Here is a 24,584-nt window from a genome sequence, read left to right as displayed (position 1 = left end):
GAAAGTTTTATTAAAAAAATCCCTTCAAATTGAATCTAAGAAAAAAAATATATTTGAAAATGTAAGATTTTATTGTGTATTGAAGTTATTTGTATATTTTTTTCTCATAATTCAGCTTTTATTATTATTATTTTTTAAATTTTTATATAATAATTTTTTTTTTAATAAAACATTTTTTAATCTACTAAAAAGTAGATTACAATATAATAGTAAAAATAAAAAAAAAAGATTGTTGAATTAAAATTATGACATAAAATTATTCAAATTTTATTAAATCAACCTAAAAGATCATAAATATCTTACCTAACAAATTATAATTTATTATTCAAACTATATCGTATAAAAATTATTTTATATAACAATTTATAATTTAATATTCAAACTATATCGTATAAAAATTATTTTATAAATTGTTATTTTATTGTATTTTTTCATACAGAGTGTTTTTAGTGTAGTTTTTCTAATTTATATTGTCATCCCAAATTATTATTTTAATCACAATAAATATATATTTTTTCAAATCAATATCAAAAAATGTAACATCATTTATAATTTTATTTGCATTTACTTTTTCCCACTAACACAATCATACCCATCCACTTACAGTGTTATTAGTGTAAATCAAATCTAAATATTTTTATATCTTTAGACAATTCTTTACACTTGAATATAACAAAATTTTCATAAACATGCCAATTTAACAACCAAAAAGTAGTTATACTGAATCAACTTCTACCTACTTGTTTTTATAGTTGAATTTAATCCATTAAAAAAAATAAACAAGTTTGTTGAAAGATAATTGGATATTAAATCTTTTTGTATTCCCTAAAATCTTCGAGAACAACATTAGCTGCATTACGACCTGGTGCACCCATTACACCTCCACCTGGGTGGCTTCCGCTTCCACACATATACAATCCTCGCAATGGAGTCCGATAGTTTGACCTAAGTTTACAATGGAGTAACGGGCACCATTATTACTTGAGTAAAAAGAAAAATATTATGTGAGTAACAATCACAAAGACAACTCACCATCCTTTTATTGGTCGCATTAGGAAGAGTGAATCCAATCCCATTGCACCATGGAATATATTTCCTCCTAACCACAATTTAAAGCGACAACAATGAACTTAATTAAGTTTTGGCGTCAAAATGATGAAAACAAAGGTGAGTAAAAAGTCAAGCAAAGAATTACTAAATAGAGAAAGAATTACTAACTTTGATGGTTTTTTTATGAAATTGTGAAGAAGCTAAAATTAAATATTTTAATGTTAAAAAACTTTTTTTTTTGTGTGTGTGTAATTTGAATGAAAATAGTAATAGAGTATTTATTATCCCAAAAATACTACAGGATAGAAGTCCTCTTGATTTCTCAATTTTGCATCAAAAACTTTTAAAAACAGATCAAATTACGTCTCATTGACAATTTTGTTTTTGCCAATTCCGCAAGTTTTTAAATCATCTATACACAAATTTTGCATTTTCCCATCTTTTTAATTGCAATTCTTTGACTTAAATATTTATTTTCTTTCTAATACATTAACATTTACAGAGTTACTAAAAATGATAGCTTAATTTGAACCATTTCTACACGTTAATGAAGCAAAATGACCTTTCCAAATCCTAAATAAATGTATTGACCAAAATGAAATAAGAACTGACCTGTTAGACCAATGACCCTTTCAAGGTCTGGAGGAGTAAGCATGTCATAACCGATAATGGATGAGCTGAAGCCAGGGGCATACTCATCTATCAAACTGAAACATCTCTGGGTGAAGGATTCCTAACGAGAATGAAGTTGATGCAACAGAAACATCAGTTAGAACATGTAAGACAAAAAATTACTTCTACAATGACAAAATCACATGTGAAGAAGAAACAACTAATAAATCCAGCTTACTCTATAGGCAGGGTCTTCCCAGCTACCATCGGAGGGTTTATACGGTGTGTATTGTATAAATAAGTTGACCACGTGCTTACCTAAACAAGGAACATTCAAAATTACTATGATGGAGGCAATGTATGTTTGAGATTAGTGAAGAGTAAAAACAGAAGATATGATGTTAGGATGGTTGAATCATTGGAGGAAGGTGTTTGAAGGTAATAAAATTTTTGGTATATCCAACCAGCTACACTTTTAATATCAAAAGTATATGGAATTGTATCCAGAAATTTATTAATATTTTCTCAGCAAGATTTAGATCCAGATCATACACAAAAAAAAATTCATATCAAGCCCAAGAAAGAAGTTTTGTATCAATATTCTTCTTTGGGTGATGATCAGAATCCTCAATCCTTAAGAGCTCAATAATAACCGCACTAGCTAAAGTTCTCTTGGCTCCCCCTCTGTACTCTAATTTATACTTTCATGCAATTTGTTTTGATTGTTGTCCCAACTACATATATAAAATTGATCTTTCTTTGAAAAAAAATGAAAGTTATCTGCTTTGGGAGTCATTGAAGTACATTGGTTCTGCATAACAATTTTGTAATGGATATGGACATTATGGAAGGGTGCATTCTAAGAGAAGCTATGAATGCTTGACGAAGGAAAAATGGATTGACCAAATCGATATCATATACCTGGAGGAGATATAGTTTTGTCCACGACAGAAGGAATTGTCATTTCAATAATAGGCCTTCGTGATGGTATGCCATTCGTTGCATCCTGACAAGCCATGTCAATCTCCTCCATGCTGCAGAAGAAGGATAAGATAGTAAATGAGAAGTTATTTTTGCCAATTGGTAGACAATCAAAGGTTCTTAGTAGTGTCTGACATTAAGAAAAATATCACGTCTAAGGAAGAAACAGTTAGAGGTTCCACCATCTAACCCATTAGTATCTTTTTTTTCCTTTTTTTCTGTAATCAGGGTGTCGTTATGTACACTCGACTAAGCCCTCGAGGAGACTAGCACAACAACCTTCCAAGAATCGAACCTGAGAATTGAAGGTAATAAGCCCCTTAGAACCATGTCTTTTATCACTGAGCTACCAAGGGTGGATCCCATGCATTACTCACTAAACATTGAATTAAATTTGGGTAAATCTTCTGCCTATCAAATAGGGTCTTTAAGGTCTGATTTTTCCTTTGGCTCAGAGTTGTGGGGTGTTAGATTGATGCCTAGTAGGGCGGGATGACTTTTTTCCTTCTCTTTGGGGGTTGGGATGAAAGTCCTTGAAGAAGATGATTTTTGATGGAGCGTTGTTTTGTTTTGAAAATGTTGGAAGGTATCACTGGGTACTTTTTTTTTCAATTTTTTATCGCTTTTTGGTCTCCCAGTAATTAAGTGTATAGTTAGGGGATGAATCTAGTGATCATTTAGGTATTCAGTAACAAGAGGATCAGAACATAACATTCATGTAAGGTGTAAAATAGGTAGGGATGAGCAATTTTTGGGTAAACCTGAAAACCCAACCTATTCTTAACAACTTTTTTTGAGTTTAGGCAATTTATTTTGGGTAGAAAAAAGTTAAAATATATGATATAACCCGAAAAAACCCGATTTGATTACAATAGTATTGTCCTAACAGGTAGGTTTCTGCCTAGTGTTCGACTCCTGGCCCGGCCCCTTGTAGTCTTGTTTTTCAAATTATAACATTATTCCAATAGTTTATAGTTAAGCCTTAAGCCTTGTTTGAGTAAACTTGTATTTATTACAGATATATATCATGTAACAATTTAATAAGTGATGGATATTACAGGTACAATTATTTCATGTAACTAAAAAATCTCAATAAAATAATTTGATATTTATTATGCAGAGAGATTTTATTTTATATAGTTTGATTTAAATTTGCTTTGATGTAATCTATCAAACACACCCTTAGTTTTATGTAATTTGGGTAGAATGGGTTTAGAATGAGTATTCGGGTTGTAACATTATAAAGTAGGTTTTGTTTGAATTGGGTAAAATGTGTTGGGTTTTACTCCAATCTTTGCCCCTACAAATAGATGTGAAGTGTCTCACTACCATCCTAATTTTCCAGGTAACTAGAACGAATGGTGGAAACCATGTCAGCATGAGGTTGCTATTAATTTTGAACCTGACATTTAATATTTAAAATCTTCCATTATTTTTTTTAAATGGTCTAAAATCTTCCATTATGTGGCTTTTATTTATTTTTAAATACCAGTAGAATGCAGGAACCAGTAATTAATAATGTATACATAGACACTCGAGCACTACCTCTCGGAACCAATGTGAATGGTTCCCATATGCTCCGGGCCACCATCAGGATGATGCAAGTTGCAACATGAGAACTGAGGGAGCCTTTCAACGGCTATGTTAATTTTAGTAGTTGCCTGGTTCAAAATGAGAAATCAAATAGAAGCTTGAGTGCAGCTATTGGAATAGTTGTCAGTCACTCATCCATTTGTTAATCTTAAAACTTGTATAAAAACACCTTAAAACATATTGTTCCTTTTGGCCTTAAACAGCAAAACTCAACTGAGTCCAAGATTCAGTTTTGCAAATGCCACCTTCAGCGATTTAATCTAAAAGACAAAGAAGTTTGACATGCATGATTTTTTTTTCAAAACTGAACCCAGCTAAGCTTCCGATCAGCAGAAATTACCCCGTTTGGAAAGACTTATTGTTTCTGTTTCTAGATTTGTTTTCAAACATAAAAACATTTGAAAATTAAATTTAGTCAAAGACTGATTCAGAAATTTATTTATGTAGCTGAAAATGAATCAAATACATAAACATTAAACAATAATGTTTCCAAATGGGGATGCACATTTTTTTCTCAGAGATGAAACGTAGCTAAGCTTCAAAGTAGCACATATGGATTGTTCTTGCACAAAATTAATCCAATCCTTGAAACCCAGAAGCCACGACAAGAGTAAGTGGAAAAGGTATAGAAGCTTTAGCACCTTCAAAAGTAATATTACATTTGTATGAGGAAGTTGAAAGCATCAAAAAGTTTAAAACACACATGATCATTGAAGAGCCATAAACTAGTACTATATAGCATTAGTTTTTCCCCTTATTTTCTAATTTGAGACCATGGTTCTTTTCCCTGAAGGAATCTAGTACAATATCCCCACCGCTTCAATCAAGGTGCTTTAAGTGTGAATCGGACATGAGACCTTAACCTATTAGTTCAAGACTCTTACCACTAGAGTTATCTTGAGTGGGTAAAAATACGCTTCAGCTTATACCGACCCGCTAGGACAACAACACTCAAATATAGCATTTTGTGCAAGTGTAATGACACTCGTGGACTTGAAAAATTGATCATTGTTAAGGCAAGAATCATGGTCAAACTTTCATTCATATTAGTTCTTAAAGCGACTTCTGAGGTCGCATGTTAGAATATAGATGAGCTCTCAAATGATGTCTAAAGCATACTAATAGGAAGAACTCATGGTCATTTTTTCAACAAATGGAAGCTGAATTTTAAATCTATTTGGAACTTACTGATCTATAATCGATGTTCTTAATAGCACGGACAAAGTCAGCTGGAAGAACATGGGCAGGAACTAATTCCTGTTACAAAACCAAAATCCCTGTAAAAATACTCATTTGACGAGCTTGGTTACATTTTGGTAAATAATCATTGGGAGCTCTTATGATAACACAGTACCAAGAAAGTTTTGTAGGGTGTAGCATTTGACAGTATAACTGAAGCCTGTACTCGAGTCCCATCAGCTAGTAAAACCTAAATGATTCCAATAACATATGAAACCATTAAATCATAATTGTCAAAGATAAAAAAAATATTTAAAAAATGCTGAAACCAGTTGACCCAGGAAAGAGCACAGGAAACTGACCCCAGTTGCAGCACCTGAATCATCAATCAACAATTCTGAAACCTAAAGAAGGCAACATATCCCAGTTGGAAAACTATTTCAGAAATGACAAAATTGGATGATGCAGTCATAAACAAACTAAACATCCAAGGTAACATATTTTGGTCAACTGTCCACATAAACTGATACAGGTGGAATATTCTATATACAAGAGAACAGATTTAGACAGCTTTGTAAGGGGAACTAACCCAAATGTTATAAACTGGAAAGGAGTTAGCCATGTAATCAGCAATGAGTACTGGTATGAGATTTTTGTCACATTGACAAAATTCTAAAAAACAATATTCCCATTTGGCTAAAATATGTGATCTAAAAAAAATTCTATACACAATCTAAAAAGTTTACAACTTTTCACACATTTTACACTAAAAAAGTTTTAGTTCAATCACACTTTTAATACCAAATGCAAACAAATCATTTTCACATTTTACTTTGACAGTTTTTAAAAGTGACTGTGATGATGATTGTACTAGGAGATTACTTGAAGATGCTAGAGGAATATATCCAGCTCAACATACCTCTGCATTGGTTACAATATGAGCGCCTGCTTCAGTTGCAGCATTGCTAATGGCTGCAGATACTGAGCCCATTCCACCTTCAACATACCTACAAGATATTAAATTATTAATCATGTTCCAAAATGCTTTTGATTGGTTGATCGTAAGTTGTTATAAACTACTAAGGTTTTTAGATTATAGCCATTAATGAACTAACTAGTATAGGTAGATCAACAGTAAGGCAAATTCACAACAAAAAAAATGTAAGGAAAAATAAGTGTTGTTCAGGATCTAAAACCAACAACATGACAATGGGATCATTAGAGTTGGAAATATAAATTGTCTGTAGACAAATCCTCAGCTTAATAAATTATTTAATGTGTTTCTCCACCAAAACAGTTATGATACATACAACATCTAAAGGATTTATCAAGGGAAGGAACATGTAGCTTCCATACAGGTCATTCTTACAGCTTTAATCAAGATAAGACAGCATATGCTTGTCTATTGACTTTGAAGCTGCACAAGAAAAATGTAAGAAACCCATAAAAACAATATCAAGAAATCAAGTAGCATCTACTTCTTTTATCTATGGAAATTCAAACATGAAATAAAACAAGATTTCAACGTATATACATACGACCAAATGCCACGATCACCATCAGTTTCTCCCATGACATGATGCAGCAAAACATATCCACTTCCTGGTGTGTTGACACTAGCCTACATGAAGAATATAGAGCGGCTAAATACCTTGTATGCATAAAATGTCAAGCACTTTGATAAACAATGCCATATTAACTCAAATTCGCTTTTCCCCAAGTAATTGAATCTTATATTTTAATAGAACTCAATCGTGAATAATGTATCTATTAACATTGCAGGTAGTATATTTCTTAACTATTTATGTAGACAACTTTATTTTACTTTTTATAACAAGTGTCCAGGACAGTATTTGTGCACCACGACTAATCCATGGAGAAGTCTAGCACAACAACCCACTGGCATGACATCTCACTTCAATATGGTAATTTCGATGAGAATCTATTATGAAACCACGGGATAGGAAGCCCTTTAGTTCAAGCCTCGTGCCACAAAGCAACCCATGATGGGTCTGTACAAAACCTCTATGCATCTCTTCTACATTAAACTATGATTACACCTCATTAGCTTTTAAGGAACTCTTTTTGTACATGATAAAATCATCAAGATATGGATTTCCTTAACTTTCTCATTAACATTTACTAACTTTATTGTTCAATGTTTTATACTCATTTCTAAGGCTTCGTGACTGCAAACATCAGCTGTCAACAGTATTATTGATGTTTTTAATTGAAATTTATATGGGAATTCAGTGTAAACCAATGCCCTATTTGAAATAACCCCTTATCCCATCATTAATCACTTCATCAATCAAATCTTTCAAATCATCAACCAAAATACCAAATTACTCTTACTTTATTCTTTCACATTTTTAAATATAAATACAAAGTATATTTTTAGTCATTAATTCAAATAATCCACTTTTTCATCAAACAATAATCTTTTTTCTTCCAAAATATCTGATTATTTAAAAAAAAAACTACATCAAACAAGCTCCAAGACATGAATCACATGATACATTCTCTAAGAATCAAAACCAATCAAGAAGTACCCTAGGTTATGTGAGACTTGTTACTTGAATATTTAGTTAATCTTACTACAACTAAAAGCCAGACATTTGTTTGATTGTAAAGTATGATTCCTTACTATGCTTCCTATTACGGCATCTGTTGCAAGGGTCGCCTTTAGAATGTCACCCTGTCAATGTCATTCAGATACAGAATACTGTGAGAAAACAAAACTGAACATGGTGCTTCCTGCATTATCAATTGAAACTTGATGAGGAAAACAAGACAGAAAAGAAAGGCGGAAAGGAAAACTTTTAGCTCTTGAAATCAATTCTCATGGAAGCGCATAAATGGAATTCTCCACTTGACAATGTCATGAAGAAACTCCATATTCTAAACCAAAAGCATGCTAAGTTGACATGTGCAGAATGCTGTGAAGTCCTAACCATACATTTTGATTAGTTTTGAATTTTGATGAAAAAATCTCCGGCGCATGCAAGGAAAAATGTAAAACAATTCAGACATGGGAGACTAATAATTATTATTTTCAAAGTTTCTAGAATGCATAGATTTGATAAATTAAATAAGACAGAATATGCAACAACCTGAAACCAGTTATTTAGAACTTTTGATGCTGGAGACAATAAGAGATCCATGAAGTCCCTGCAGAATAATCAAGAAAGTCACTACACTAAATCACAATCAAGAGTCATAAGTTGATACATGATTGACATGAATGCATCATGGAACAGAACAAACAAGAATTACATAGAGAGTTGTGCAACTCTTTATTGGTACTCAGTAACAAAACTATAAAAATCATACAGTTTCATTTAAGAGAAGGCAAAGGTTATTACACCATTTCTTTCTGCCCCATTGTGACACTCTGTTGAAGACACTTCGCCCAAAAAGCTGACTTCTCTATTTTACTTTTCATTCGAGCACCAAGAGACGTACCACCTTGTATATTTTCAGGAGTTGAGGAATCCAAGAGAGGGTCCATGAATTTGCAAAAGTTCTCTAATTGAATCTCATACCTATATTTACAATAAATAAATGAACATATTTCTTTGAGCAAAAAATTAGATAAAATACAATCAAGGAAATATGTGAAAACCATAAAGCGTCAATTTTGAATTGTGGCGTTTTTATTTATTTCTAATATAGAAACCTCCACATTTCTTTTAAACAAGAAGAAATTTCTATAAACAAATCAAATAATACTCCTAAAAAAATACTTGTTTTCAGTTAGGCTCTTTAGAAAATGCAAATCATTTATTCTTATATGCAGAAGTAATGAATTTCAATTTATCAATCTAAAAGATGAACAATCTGTAGACAGGTTTTCATCTATTAATTGATACATTCTCCAGGAAAGTAACAAGAATATAACTATCAAGACAATATTCCCATCTCCCTCGTGTTATAAACAAGCATCATTGGTTTAATCTTAGTGTCACCTGAAATAAATGGTATCAGTCAACTTGTTTACAGTGTGTTACATCTGCAAACTAAAGTTGCAGCATACCGTTTCGAGAAACCTAGAGTTCATGGATTCACTTTAGATGCATCATCTCGACGTTTGACAAAATTATTTCACTCTCATAAGCAACCATACTAAAGCTCCCCACTGTCCATCTACAAATCCGATTCAAAGTTTGACAGCATACATTTAAAGAGGAAAATGATCGAAACAATCAAGTTATGTAACATGATGAGATTACGTGTTTCCTAGAGCGCTAGAACAAATTTAGCATAATGTTATAGTGGAGACAAGCTTCAGAACCTTGGATAAGCTTCAGCGTCCTGTACGGAGAACTTAGAAATCTCTGAGTGATTAAGATTCTTATCAGGTCCCAATAGAAGATAACGTCCATCAAGACAAGGCGTAAATGATGAAGGACTCCTTTTGAACAACTTCAAACCGTGTCTCGGTAAGTCTAGCTCACTGCATTTCAGTTAGGGTTGAATGAACTGATATAAAGGATATAAACAACTATGAACATCCAATCCAGATAGTTTATAATATAAAAATAGGGAAAACCTGATTACAGAGGGACGAAGGAGGCTCTGAAGATAGCTGCAACGAGAAAACTTGAAGCCAGGAATGAGCTCTTCGGTGACTGCAGCTCCGCCGATAAGGTGTCGCCGCTCGAGAACTGCGACGGAAAGGCCGGAGCGAGCTAAGTATGCTGCTGCTGTAAGGCCGTTGTGGCCGCCGCCAATGACCAATGCGTCCCATTTCTTCTCCTTTAAGGAGATCTTTGAGCTTGCTCCTCCGGTGCTGAAGCTCCGTCTCCACATTTCTTCTTTCACTCTTCTTGTATTGAATTTACTAGCTATATTCTATATAATCACATATTAGTTTGTTTTAAATTATTTGAAATCACAAATAAGCTTTGTTAAAACACCTCATATTAAAGCGAAATTAATAATACACTATTAAATTATATATATATAACTAAAAAAATATTCAAAGAATATTATCTCACTTAAATTTATATTTAAAAATAAATAGATTAATTAATTTTTAGTATAAACTTATATCAATATCTATTTTACCTTCAATTTGATTCGGCTTATACTTTAAATTTAGCATATTCTCAAATACTCAAATAGTATAATATATTTCAGTTTATTAGTTAAAGTAAGGATGGTAGATAAAACACTGAGTTTCATCAAAAAAATAAAATAAAAAAAAAATAATAATAAATTATGTTTTATTATAATTTTGAGTTTCAACTAAAATTTTAATTATAATTTTGTCAATTAGTTTATTATGCAAAATTAGCAACAGATTATTAAGTAATACATATTAATAGAAGAATCAAACTCGCCCTGATTAAATAGCTAATTATTTATTATATTTTATAAAAAAATTGTAATTTTTTAAGAAATATTTATTTTATACATATCTATAAGAATCAATAATACTTTTAAAATAACAATATTATGAATTATTTTTGTTTTGAATATATATATATATATATATATATATAAAAGAAATGACAGGGTATAAAATTTGGAGAACTTTCCTAAACTAGTATGTATCCCGTGCATTTGCACGAGTAATAATATAAAAAATTGTGAAAAAAATATTACAGTAAAATTTTATGGGCGGGTCAACCCACAATTCGACCCAAGTATTCATTTACTCTCATATATATCCAAATTAACCACAGCTCTCGACCCGGCAATTTGGACACTTTAAAAATTAAGCATCATTATATATATAGATTAGTTAGTTAAAAAATTGAACTTGTATGGTTTATCAAATTTTGGGTTGAATTTAAAATAAAAATTATTATTAGTCTAGTTGGTTAAAAGGTTGTACTTATTTTGTTAGGTTGCAAGTTCGAACCATACCTATAGCATTTTTAATTTTATTTTTAACCGTTTTATATTTATGGACGGGTCAACCCACAATCCGACCTAAGTATCCATTTACTCTCATATATATCCAAATTAACCACAGCTCTCTCTCGACCCGGCAATCCGGACACTTTAAAAATTAAGCATCATTATATATATAGATTAGCCTCATTTTCAATTCAACTTTTCATGATAATTGTTAATTTTTTTTAAACTAGTCTTTTTCACTATTCAAACTCGAGTTAATTATATATATATATTTAATTTTTTTTATTAATATAATAACTTATTATTAAATATATATATTATACATTTATTTATTTAAATTATTATTTTTTATAATATAATAAATATTATAATCACCCTCATAAATAATTAATATATAATTATTTCAATATAACGACTTTTTTTTATAAATGATTTATACAAATTATAAAAATAAAAATCATTTAAGATAACGATAAAACAATATAAAATGAGTGATACAACAACTTAATAATTAATAAAAACATATTATAATAATCTCATTTTAAAACTATTGACTATTTTGCTGATAACATCGTTTACTACGTCTCGTATAAATTTTTTGGCCACACCTCCCACAAATTATGGTCATTCGTGAATTGTTCATTTCAGTTCAAATTCGTTGACTTTGACCTCGTTTATTTTTTTCCTTTCTCAAATTTCATTGGAAATGAGATTACCATATTTTTCCCAATCATGTGTTAATGGGAACGTCCAATATGCTTCCTTAGGCATGTGATGAAATTCATATTGCCATATCTTAAAAAGTGTTGTCAAATTGTGATATGACTCATGCCTTGTTTGAGGAAGGGGTTTTTTGGATTTTATCTGGGTTTTATCCAAAAAATCCTTGTTTGATAAAAAGTAGGAAAAAACTTGTTTTTAAAATTTAAAGACTAATTTGCCCTTTCACTTTAGAAGATATGGTGTAGGTGAGAGAATGATGGTTTAGAGAGAATATAAAATTAAAAGGTAATTTTGGTATTTAAATGATAAAATTATTTGATTTGATGATTGATAAGATGTTTGAGTTTTGGGATAAAAACTGGGTTTTATCCCAAAAACTCCTTCATCAAACGAGGCCTCAATGTATTGAATCCAATCAAGCTTGCATATTAAACAACTAGCAACTATATGCGAGCATGGAACAAAATCCTCTACGTAGGTCGACGATATGCTTGTTGTCACCTTTTCAAAAACCTTTATTTTATTTTGTAACGTGCATTAGTCACCTCAAAGATCCCAGTTTGCTGATTGTATGAAACAATTTTATGCGCTGACACCTTGCTTTCAATCTTTTCAAATAAATCTCTTGACAACTTGTAATAAGTATGGCCATTTTGAAGAACATTCAAAGTTTTTGTCCGTATTTTGCAATAATCTTTATTGAGCGATAATATTTATATTTCATCATTGATATGATCGATAAATACAAATATATATTAATTATTTATAAAGGTAATAATAATATTTAATATATTATAAAAAATAATAATTTAAATAATTAAATATATAATATATATTTAATAATAATTTATTATATTAATATATATATATATATACCAAGTTAATTCGAGAATTTGAATAATAAAAGAGATTAATTTGGAAAGATTGAACGCTAATTTGGAAAGTTAAATGGAAGGCTATTTGGGAAATCTCTCATGAAATTTGGGAAGTGAATCACTACTTGTGAAAAAAATAAATTTTTTTGTTTCATATATTTTCTATATTCTTATTGGTACCTGTATAAATAATTAAATGAATGTTATATATTTTGTACTAATAATATTAAAAAAGAAATTATGCATTAAATTATTATTATATATATATATATTATTTTATAAGTAACAACATAATAATTAAAAAAATATATTATTAATTAAATATATAACAAATTAATATTATTTACTAATAACATAAAAATTATAACATAATAATTTTATATTATTAATTAAATATATATCACAATGTTTGAAAAATAAAAAGAAAAAATTTTACATTAAATTATTATTTATATTTTTAAGAGAAATAATATTATAATATTAAATTATTATTAATTAAATATAATATGTCATTCAATATATATCACATAATAATTTTTTTTAAATAATTATGTTATTACTCATAAAAATATATATATAATAATTTAATACATATATTTATTATTTAAAAATTAATTATTTTTATTAAAAAAATATATAATAATTTAATATATTATTTTTATCTTTAAATTTTCAAGAATTTATGCGTTAATAGTGAAATCAATGAACACGAATCAGTTAGTGAGGTAGTGCCTGAATAGTTAGAATACTGACCCACTAAATGAGTGTGATGTTAATACCTATACCTATATTGTTCCTCATATATTAAGTATATTTTATGAATTTATTTATATAAAAAATATGGCATTAAATATATTAACTTTTTATTTTAATATTCGGAATATTTATAAAAAAGAGAAAGAATAGGGGAGAGAATTTGGAAGAGAAAAATTTGTTATTTTTCAGCAAATTAATTACGTCATTTCTTCTTAAATTCTCTTTCTCAAGTTTTCTCTCCTAATTATTTTTTTATTAAAAATTAATTAAAAATATATTTAAATAAGGTTTTTAATTTTTAAAATTAGTGAAACTATATAATTTAAGTAGCAATAAGAAATGAAACGTTGTAGAAAAAAATATTAATTATTCCTATATCAACTAAAAAATATTAATATAAATATTGAATAAAAATGATAAGATGCTTGGTTAAAAAATTAAATTTTTTTTATCATCCTTCTTCTTACACTTATTCTTTTTTTACAATGATGGGATATGATAACGCATCATTTATTTTCTCATCTCTTCTTTATCACTCCTCATTATTTAAAATTAAACTTTTTTTATTAAACAAAAAAAGAAATATTAAATTATAAATGAGTTAAAATAATATATATTAAAAACTAATTTATTTAGAAACCCTATATCAAACAAACCCTTAAATAAAGGTAGTTCCCGTGAAAGGCATAGGCATCTATTCTGTTCTTAAAATGGTGATATGGCACGTGACCTGTGAGAGAGTGCTGAGTGACAAAACTAACCAAACAAGAACAGAGGCCTGAATTCCTTCTTCTTCTTCTTCGCCTAACCAGTCCAATTCACTTTTTGATTTCTCTCTCTCTCTCTCTCTCCTTCGCTGAAAATCAAGCACCGAGCCAAGCTCGGTGTAGAGGAAGGAAGGAAGGATGACCTTGGGCCTGATCAACGCGAATCCCGTGGTTCATGCCAAGAAGGAAAGAATCGCTCGGAATGAGGATCTTCATTTTGATGATTCCGTTGATCCTCTGGAAATTTATGATATCCTTTCATCTTGTTTCTTCATCTCCTGCTTCTTATCATTCCCTGTAGTATCTCTGTTATATATTATATATATATATATATATATGTTATTTTCTGGTTCAGTTGCTACGAAGTGATGTTATCTGGTTCATCTATACTAGTTTCTAGTCCAGATGCTTTCAAATGTCATCGATGAGTAAAATCAACGATTGAATCACATGAATTAGCTTTGATCAGTTCAATAAAAGTAACGACTGGATCCATCACCTGATCAGCTTATTGCAGGTTTACTTAATGTATAGCTAGGGTTCAAAATGTTAATCATGTTTTGATTTTACTGATTTGTGTTAGTAGCGATGCTTTTGAGTGTCTATTTCTCTGGAACTGTAATCTTTGACTTTAATAGATACATTACGTGAGGGATATAAGAGATCCGGAGCATCCATATTCATTAGAACAACTCAGTGTCCTTTCTGAGGAGTCTGTTACTGTTGACGAGAAGCTTGGCCGCATTCTGTATGTGTGAAATTAACTCTCTATTCATTCTCAATATTTACTAACATGAATCCACAGCTAGCCAGAAAGGACATATGATTATCTCATAATCTGGTAGGATTTTGGAAGAATGTTGAAGGAGGATTGGATCAGATAACATTTCATTGATGAATATACTGTTTTGAATTTTTATGTGGTAATGAAGTTTCTCATTTACAGGATAACCTTCACTCCCACCATCCAGCACTGTAGCATGGCAACTGTTATTGGATTATGCTTGAGGGTTAAACTGATGGAGTGTTTTCCACCTCATTTCAAGGTAAATCTCCTCTTACAATTAACCTAAATGGATTGATTGATTGATTGATTGACTCTACCAAGAACAAGATTGCGTATTTGATAGATTTAGCCCATATACTTGATTTGTTCATATTTGACAGATTGATTGTGAGCATTGAACATCATCAACCATAGCTCATTTTCCACAGTTTTACATCTGCATTCATTATATGATACCTTTGGATTGATGTGTTCAGCATTCAATTTTTTGCAGCTTGACATTAAAGTGGCACCTGGATCTCATGCTGATGAAGAATCAGGTAACAACAATTTGAATTGAATTATTGTGAATTGAAATCTCAAACTCTCTACCCGAAAGTTGTCCTGGAAAACCAAATTGAATTATTGCAATTTGGAATTTAAATTGATGATCATCTTAGATTCATATGTTTGAATAATTATCAAGTATAAAAGTGTTTCAAATTGGAATGTTACTGAAAGCATCTTGATTGAAAGCAAGTGATATTTTGAATTTATTTCAAAAAACAATATTGAAACAATTGAAGTTTTCATAAGATGATAACATATTTTGACATTGATTGCAGTTAATAAACAGTTGAATGACAAAGAACGAGTTGTGGCTGCATTGGAGAATCCAAACCTTCGCCAACTTGTCGACGAGTGTCTCTACTCAAGTGAACTATAGAGTTGACTATCATCAACTGAATAATTTTGTACAGGTAAAACATCATTGTTAGTAAGCTTATTATTATTTTAGGTGCTGTTGTGTAATGTACTTCTGAGTTTTTCTACAACAACATATTATCCTCTTGGAAACTGTTTATTATGAATCACCATGGTTTTGTTCGAATCATTAACTCTAGTAATATTGGTCAGTGCGAATCGAAATGAGTCGTTTTTTTTTTTGTATGTTTGTTGATAATACAAATTTTCTTCCAGGATTTGGGGGTGGATTTTTGTTGCCTCTCTATTATATTTCTTTTAGTGGGTTAACAAAAATATTGTCCAAAACAATCTAGGTTAGTTTCAAAATCATCTCACAAGTTGTTGATTTAATAATCACTTACGTTTATTCAAATATTGGATCCATTCAACTCGGTTGATGATTAAAAGTAATAATGAAATATTAACATACTCAAAATGAAATAAATTATATATACATTATGAGTGGTTGGATATTAATAAGCTCAAGATCCAATGAGTAACATGTGAATATTATATTTTGTTTTTTACAAGTAGCTAGCTAGGGGTGTTGGGGATTGGCAACTCAAACTTGACTTTCTTCATATGTTAATAATGTGTTTATTATATTGTATGTATGAGTTTAATCTTATCCCATAGGCATAACTTAGCCACTTAGGTAAACTCTAACTAATCTTAGTTAAACTTTTCTTTTTCTTTAAATAAAAAGAAATGAAATGAACCTTTTATTAATAAAAATCAAAGAGATCAATCACTTGTTGATGGAGCAAAAGTTACAACTAAACTAAACAACATAAATAGTGTTTCAATAAAAGTACATATTTTTTGAAATACAATATACTTTTAATTTTTACTATTAATATTTTCACAATTACAACTCACAAATAATATTTTTATTTTTATTTTTTATTTTAATGGCCGGTTAACCTTTAAATAAGTTTATTATGTATATTTAATAATTTTGTATTTTTTATATAATATAATTTTATAATTTTCATTAAAATGAAGTGATGAACTTGAATTTTATTATAATATATATTTTTAATTTTTAAAAAATAGTTTATTTATATTAAAAATATTTTAAGTACAATGACAAAATATGATAGGAGAAAATAAAAAAATAAAATAAGTTATCCAATAAGTTATTGAGCTCGTAAGACCTCAAGAAAAATTATTAACTCTTCGACAGATTCTGCTGGATTTCTAGAACGAGTTTTAAAAACATCATAATAATAACATTATAAATGAAAGTTTAAATATGTTGTTTCAAATGATAGGTTCTATTATGTACCACATTCACAAAAATTAATTATTTTAAAAAATAAGTAAAAAATAAGGAAGAAAGAGAAAAAAAAACCCACATATTTTGTGAAGGTAGTACAAAGTGGAACATAAATTTTAGAACAACAAATCTCATCTCTATAAATGATACGCATCATACAATTACTATCATTGAAGGTTCAACATTTTTTCAACAATTAGATAGTCTATCAAAAAATAATTTGGATGATAACCCAAATAGATAGATTAGCCATATCAGTTCAATTAATTCAAACTTCCCAACAACTACCTAAAAATTTAGAAATCACATGATGAATTTCAATAATACTTCATAAAGTGAATTTCAATAATTTTTCACAAAAAAAAACTTTAGCTAGTAGTCACTCTTCAACAATGTAAAAGTAAGTGATTTGTCGATTTATTAAATTTTTCGTGACACATTACTTATCATAATACATTTTTTTTCATACACATGTCATCCGAAAGAATTCCAACTTAATAACAATTCATTGAAAGAACAAGATGTTTACTCTACCAAACTTTTCCTACAAAAATAACGTAGAATTATATATATATATATATTAACTATTATCATTTCTTTAATTTATTTTATTATTATAAGTTTTTGTATCATAATAATTTAACTATTATATTTAATAACTAATGAGATTTTAATTAATATATAAAAATTAATTATAATATAATTTTTTACTTTAATTATATTTATTTAGTTTAAATGTTATTAATTTATTATTTAAAAATAAATCATATTTTTTATATGTTGAATTAAATTATAAAAAAAAACTAATATTAATAATTAAAAATACCATTATTTTTATAAATATAATTTTTAATAATAAAATTATAATATTAATTATTTATATTTAATAATATTAAAAATAAATATTTAATCTATTATATAATATTATTCTTTATTTTTGCACATGGTTAGAGGTGGATTGATTTAGTATACCTGAAATTTTAGGTATAGAAAAAATTATATTGATAATGTACCAAAAATTTGATATATTGAAATCTTAGTAAGATACACATAATAAACAGATTATATCAAATATTTTCGTATACCGAGATTTCGGTACAATATTAGTATTATATTGTTCATGTCGAAAAATATCGATTAAAATTATTATAAATAAATCTATTATTTAATTAGAGAAAAATTGCCATAAGTAAAATAGTACGAAAGTTATAAGAAAGAGAATAAATGTTGTAAGAGTGAGCCTAAAATTTGGGGAAATTTGATCAAATGACCTGTCATTCCTAAATATAACCTCTAAAATTTCAGTTTTTATTTTTAATCTTTTTTTTTTATAATTTTAGACGACTTTATCCTTACTAACATTTTTTTTTTCTTCTTCCTTTTCCTTTCCCCCATTTCTACTCGTTTTCTTTCCCCCTCTCTCCCCTCCCTACGATCTCACGCCCAAGCCGACTCCCCCACGACGGTTCCAGCCCCAGCCGACTCCCCCACGACAGTCGGACGCCTACCCCTCGAGCCCGACTACCCGTTGATCGCCAAACGCTTTCAGGCCGACTCCCGACGATCGTCAAGCCCCGGAGATGCTGAGCCCAACGTTCGCCTAGCATTACTGAGGTTAATTCGACTACTCCCCGATGATTTTACTATTTTTGCATGTTGAGTATGAAGGTTTTATAGTTTTAGGGTTTTAGTTTAGGGTTTAGGCTTTAGTTAGTTCTATTGTTTTGGTTTGAAATGTTTTGATCTGAGAAACATATAATCTTTCCTTATACTGAATGGTTTGTGAACATTTTCACGTGGGTAATTGAAATGCGTGGTACGCAATTGAATTGTGTGGGTACGCAATTAAGTGGGTCGTGGGGTGGGGCGTGGGAGTGGTGCGTGGGCTTGGGCGTGGGTGGTGCGTAGAGCGTGGGCTTGGGCGTGGGTGGGGTGTGGCTTGGGCGTGGGTGGTGCGTGGATTCAATTGCAATTCAATTGCGTACCACACAATATGTAAAACTAATTTAATAAGCTTATTAATAAGTAGGATAGCTTAGTTGGGAGAGCATCAGATTGAAGATTTGAAGGTTAGGTGTTTGATCCACCTTCACTGCAAAAGTTTTTTTTCTATTAGAAATTTATAAATTAATAGATGCTAACCCTAATCTTATCAAGTCTATAAAGGTATATTTTTTTTTCTTATCTATATATATCTAATAACGCTTAATTTGAAATTTGGAGGGTGTACATCATGCTCTCTCCAAAATGATTCTCATATCACAAAATATTTTTTGATATTTCTCTTTCTTCATTTATGAATTGTTTTTCTTTCCCTCACCATATATATATTTTCATGAATTCTATTAATTAAATTTCATCATTAATTATTTTAGGTTGGTTACTCCTTTATATATATATATATATATATATATATATATATATATATATATATATATATATATATATATATATATATAATATATATATATATATATATATATATATATATATATATATATATATATATATATATATATATATATATTAATATTTTTTATTAATTATTTCAAAAGTAAATCTAATAATTCTCCTCTAAAATATTATATATGTTCATTGAATTTTTATAAAAAAAACTGTATCGACTCGAATCTTCTCAATTTCTTTATCAATATAATATTTTCAATAATTGAATTTGTATTGGGTTATGTTTCAACAATCAGTTGTTTACTATTTTGAATTTTTTATTAGGAATTTGATCGTTTCAGGCACCTACAACAATGTCATACACATTTCATCGATCTTCTTTTGAATTCTATCGTTTCAAGCAGCTGCAATAACATCCTACACATTTTATCGATCTTCTTTTGAATCCGATATGGTCAAAGTATGAGTAATAATTAAATTTTATGACTAATTAATAAAATAAAATAAAAAATTAAATGCATATGATCTCTATATTCTTAGCCTAATATTTTTTACTATTTTCCAATTTTTTTTGAAATATTATTATTATTTATTATAACATTTAATTAATTTATTTATTATTCACATTATTTTATAATATTTGTTTAATTAATTAATTTATTATTCTCATTATTTTATAATATTTGTCTTAATTATCCTATTTAATATATTCATATTATATTAATAATAATGTGATTTTGTTTGAATTTAATCATAGCAGGTTGTTAATTCTATCATCATTTATTATTTTGTCTTGCGGTGTTATCCTATTTGTTCTTCTCGCTAAATACCTACTGTTTTAAGATAATAATGTGATGACTATGTATAGAAAAATCTGTAAAGGGGATTTCAAATGCACGCAAGAAAAATGGGAAGCGAAAGAAGACAAGGATTTGAAATCAAGAGAAAACCAAAAATTCTTTGCCTCCGTGAATTTAGAAAAAAAAAATTATTTTTTTTTAAAATTATTTATTAATATTATTTCATAACACATTCGAATAATATATTTTATAATAAATTATAAGTAAAATTATATTTTAATAAATAATATTAATATTTTAATTATATGTATATAAATGTTAGAGATGTAGATCAAGCTCTCTCAAAAATGATCTTCATCATATATATATATATATATATATATATATATATATATATATATATTTTCATTAATTCTTAACAAAATTTCATCATTAATTATTTTATGTCGGTTACTTTTATATATATATATATTAATATTTTCTTATTAATTATTTTAATAATAAACCTAATAATTCTTATCTAAAATATTATATATATTAATTATAAAAAACTGCAAAAATAATAAGAGTTTCAGTTATCATATATATTAATTATATAACGTGATGGCTATGTATAGGAAAATCTGTAAAGAGGATTTCAAATGCCCGCAAGAAAAATGGAAGATAAGGATTTGAAATCAAGAGAAAGCCGAAGATTCTTTTTCTATGTGAATTTAGAAAAAAATTAAAATTATTAATTTTTATTTAATTATTTATTTTTATTATTTCAGAACACAGTCTAATAAGATATTTTATAATAAAATTATATTTTATAATAAAATTATATTTTAATAAATAATATTTTAATTATATGTACATCAAGCTCTTTTCAAAATTATCTTCATATATATCTTCTTTTATATATATATATATATTTATATTTATATATATTTATATATATTTATATATTTATATATATTAATCATTTCTTAACAATGTTTCATCAATAATTATTCTATGTCGGTTACTTTTTATATATATATATTTATATATATATATATATATATATATATATATATATATATATATATATATATATATATATATATATATATATATATATTCATCATTTCTTAACAATGTTTCATCAATAATTATTCTATGTCCGTTACTTTTTATATATATACTTTTATATATATATATATATATAAATATTTTTAAAAAAATAATATATATAAATTTAGGAGAGACACACTTAATATTAAGTTTGTATCTCTAATAATTAATTTTATTTTTTTACTTTCTCTCTTCTCATTTATATATATATATTTCATATTTTCTTATGAAAAAAAATTAATAAAAAAAAGAAATTAGTAATTACAAAAATTAGAGATAAATTAATAATTATTATATTTTTTTTCAGGAATTTGATCGTTTACAAATTTATTTATTTTTATAAAATTTACTTATATTATGAAACAATTATTAATTATATATTTATATTATATATTTTCTCTTCATATAAATATATTCTCTTTTATTAAATTAAATATTTTATAAAAAAAATATTTATATTTTTCCTAATAATAATAATTCTCAAATTATCTCTTATAATAATTACTAATTTAACTTTTATTTCATAATTACTAATTTATCTTTATTTCATTTATTTCAGTTAATATATATATATATATATATATATTAATTTTTTCTTACTAATTAATATTTTTTTTTATTTTCTCTCTCATCATATATATATATACTAATTTATTTCTCTTACCATAATTATTAATTTATCTTTCTTATTTTATTTTTATTTTATTTTCTCTCTCATATAAATATATTATTTTTCACATAAATTACATAAAATATATATTATCTTATTAATAATTTTATATTTAATATTAAATATCTATTTATTTTTATGTAAAAATATTTATAATATACATAATAATAATAACAATAATTCTCATTTATCAATAATTTTATATAAATATAATTTTTTTTTAATATTTTCACACAAATAAATTTTATATTTTTTTTAATAAAAGAAAAAATTATATATATTTTAATTTATTTAAAAATAAAATATTTTAAAAACAAATAACATTTCTCTCACCTAAAATTTATATAAATTAATTTACTTTCCTATTTTTTTTTCTCTCTTATCTTTTATATATATATATATATATATATATATATATATATATATATATATATATATATATATATATATAATATACCTAATAATAATAATAATTCTCAAATTTTCTCTTATAATAATTATTAATTTAACACTCATTTCATAATTATTAATTTCTCTTTCTTTCCGTTTTTATATATATTAATTTTTTCTTCTTAATTAATATTTTTTATTTTCTTTTATAACTTTAATAATTAATTTATATTTTATTTTCTCTTTATATTATTTGATAGATTTCGGGGGATCCAATTATTTTTAATGTTTAACTCAATCCAGAATTTTTCAGATAAAGAAGTAATGCAGAAGGCAGTTGTACGAGAAGATGAGATTGATGCACAGGAGGATGTGGCGTTCATCGCGTCGTCTTCTACTAACATTCCACGTTGTAACTACATGTATCCTTAAGGTACACATTAATTTTTCTGAGTTTCGATTGATCTTGTATTCTGTTACACTTTTTGAGAAAATTGTTCTGTTGCATGACATCGTAGATGGTGAGTGCATTGTCTACTTCTCCCGATGAGACGACGATGGTGATGAAGACGACGAGGAAGAGGAGAGATGAGAAGAATCGGAGGAGTGATGTGATAGTTGTAGGATACCAAGTGTTCGACGAAATGACAAATAGAGGTTCTTACTTTCTCATCTCCTTTAATAAATAAAACTTTTATATAATTTTCAGAGGAGAGTGCACCTTCCACCATTTTCTCAACTTTTGATTTCTAAAAGTTGTCTAAATAAATTTATTCATCCTAATTGCTTAAAGTTTGAGCCAATTTTAAACTTTTTTTTATAATTGAATCTAGGGTTAATTATGAGATTATATAAAAATTCACCACTTTACTTCCAACTCTAGGCATTGTTTAATTCGATTATAACATAACAATGATTGTCACAGATTTGCCTGCTTTACTCGAGGAAGATCACCAAGGTTTGGTTTAATCCATGAATTTCTTAGTCACACAGAAAGATGTTTTGTTTTGGTAAAATGAAACTATATATTCATTAATGTCATCATGCTGTGCTACTGTTTATTTATAACCATTATGAAAACCAGGTACAAGTTATTGATAGTTTATCTGAACTGCCAGAATACGAATATGATTCAGTTCGGCTTGAAATATAATTGTTTATTACAGAGCTTTCTGAAAAAATATGTTGGGTAGATTATAAATAAATTAATCTTCCAAAAGCATATGAGAAATGGGCATTATTCAAGGAAAATATTAAAGGACGTGACATTATATGTTTTTTGTATTAGTGCTGCCATTGGAAATGGTACCCGCAAAGTGATACCTGCAGCTTATGAACTCATACTGGCTCAAAAAGAAGACAGTATAAATAAATTTCTTACCCTTTATTTAAAAGAAATCTTAATATCTCTAGAATATTTAAAATCTTATATTAATGTTTAGATACAAAATTGTTTCCAAATATTGCTCTCTTTTAGAGTGGAATGTCTCAATTTTCATTATATCTCAACTATGAACATCTTTCTGTATTTATAAATTTATTAGCAGTTTTTCAGAAGTATATTGCACACGTGTTTATGAATGAACCTATAAACATATTTTTGTTTGTGATGATGATACAAAGCATAAACTCTTTATTTTTTATGTTAGATTTTCTTTTCATTACTAAATATGAATTGATAATTATATAACTGACAACTTTTCATTTCAGTTACATAGATTCAGAAACATGTTTGGTAGTTTATAACAAAATATATCATCCAGAAACACATGAAAAATGGGTATCATTCAAGGAAATTTTGAATGATG

The 24,584-nt window shown here is 27.6% G+C and overlaps 2 protein-coding genes across 4 annotated transcripts; one reads left to right on the top strand and one right to left on the bottom strand.

Annotated features, from left to right (window-relative positions):
• Positions 1-635: 635 nt before the first annotated feature.
• Positions 636-10,254, bottom strand: LOC124918821 (pyridine nucleotide-disulfide oxidoreductase domain-containing protein 2). 2 transcript variants are annotated; one of them, XM_047458877.1, is made up of 16 exons: positions 9,968-10,254; positions 9,710-9,871; positions 8,781-8,960; positions 8,529-8,586; positions 8,063-8,113; positions 6,954-7,036; positions 6,335-6,422; positions 5,778-5,819; positions 5,591-5,665; positions 5,425-5,493; positions 4,189-4,304; positions 2,584-2,696; positions 1,901-1,980; positions 1,663-1,783; positions 1,033-1,099; positions 637-945 (listed from the first exon to the last, which is right to left on the bottom strand). In XM_047458877.1, exons 1-16 carry the CDS (start codon positions 10,225-10,227, stop codon positions 807-809), a joined length of 1,704 nt encoding a protein of 567 aa, XP_047314833.1. In that variant the 5' UTR covers positions 10,228-10,254; the 3' UTR covers positions 637-806. The 2 variants fall into 2 exon arrangements, with proteins under 2 accessions (XP_047314834.1, XP_047314833.1); XM_047458878.1 differs by lacking the exon at positions 8,063-8,113 and having other exon boundaries at positions 636-945.
• Positions 10,255-14,407: 4,153 nt separating this feature from the next.
• Positions 14,408-16,293, top strand: LOC124921348 (protein AE7-like 1). 2 transcript variants are annotated; one of them, XM_047461996.1, is made up of 5 exons: positions 14,408-14,654; positions 15,047-15,152; positions 15,351-15,450; positions 15,685-15,730; positions 16,016-16,293. In XM_047461996.1, exons 1-5 carry the CDS (start codon positions 14,543-14,545, stop codon positions 16,114-16,116), a joined length of 465 nt encoding a protein of 154 aa, XP_047317952.1. In that variant the 5' UTR covers positions 14,408-14,542; the 3' UTR covers positions 16,117-16,293. The 2 variants fall into 2 exon arrangements, with proteins under 2 accessions (XP_047317952.1, XP_047317953.1); XM_047461997.1 differs by having other exon boundaries at positions 14,415-14,654; positions 15,052-15,152.
• Positions 16,294-24,584: the final 8,291 nt, after the last annotated feature.

The sequence above is a fragment of the Impatiens glandulifera genome, chromosome 1 (assembly GCF_907164915.1).
Source record: "Impatiens glandulifera chromosome 1, dImpGla2.1, whole genome shotgun sequence".
NCBI classification, from domain to species: Eukaryota; Viridiplantae; Streptophyta; class Magnoliopsida; order Ericales; family Balsaminaceae; genus Impatiens; species Impatiens glandulifera.
The sequence above is the reverse complement of the archived record's forward strand: the minus strand, read 5'-3'. Positions and strand labels throughout refer to the sequence as shown.

Coding starts and splice junctions, on each gene's coding strand:
- LOC124921348 (XM_047461996.1), top strand. CDS start 14,543: ATGACCTTGGGCCTGATCAACGCGAATCCCGTGGTTCATGCCAAGAAG. Junction 14,655..15,046: donor TGATCCTCTGGAAATTTATG/ATATCCTTTCAT, acceptor TTTAATAGATAC/ATTACGTGAGGGATATAAGA. Junction 15,731..16,015: donor TCATGCTGATGAAGAATCAG/GTAACAACAATT, acceptor CATTGATTGCAG/TTAATAAACAGTTGAATGAC.
- LOC124918821 (XM_047458877.1), bottom strand. CDS start 10,227: ATGTGGAGACGGAGCTTCAGCACCGGAGGAGCAAGCTCAAAGATCTCC. Junction 7,037..8,062: donor ATGCCGTAATAGGAAGCATA/GTAAGGAATCAT, acceptor TTCTTCATGTAG/GCTAGTGTCAACACACCAGG. Junction 5,666..5,777: donor ATTCAGGTGCTGCAACTGGG/GTCAGTTTCCTG, acceptor GGAATCATTTAG/GTTTTACTAGCTGATGGGAC.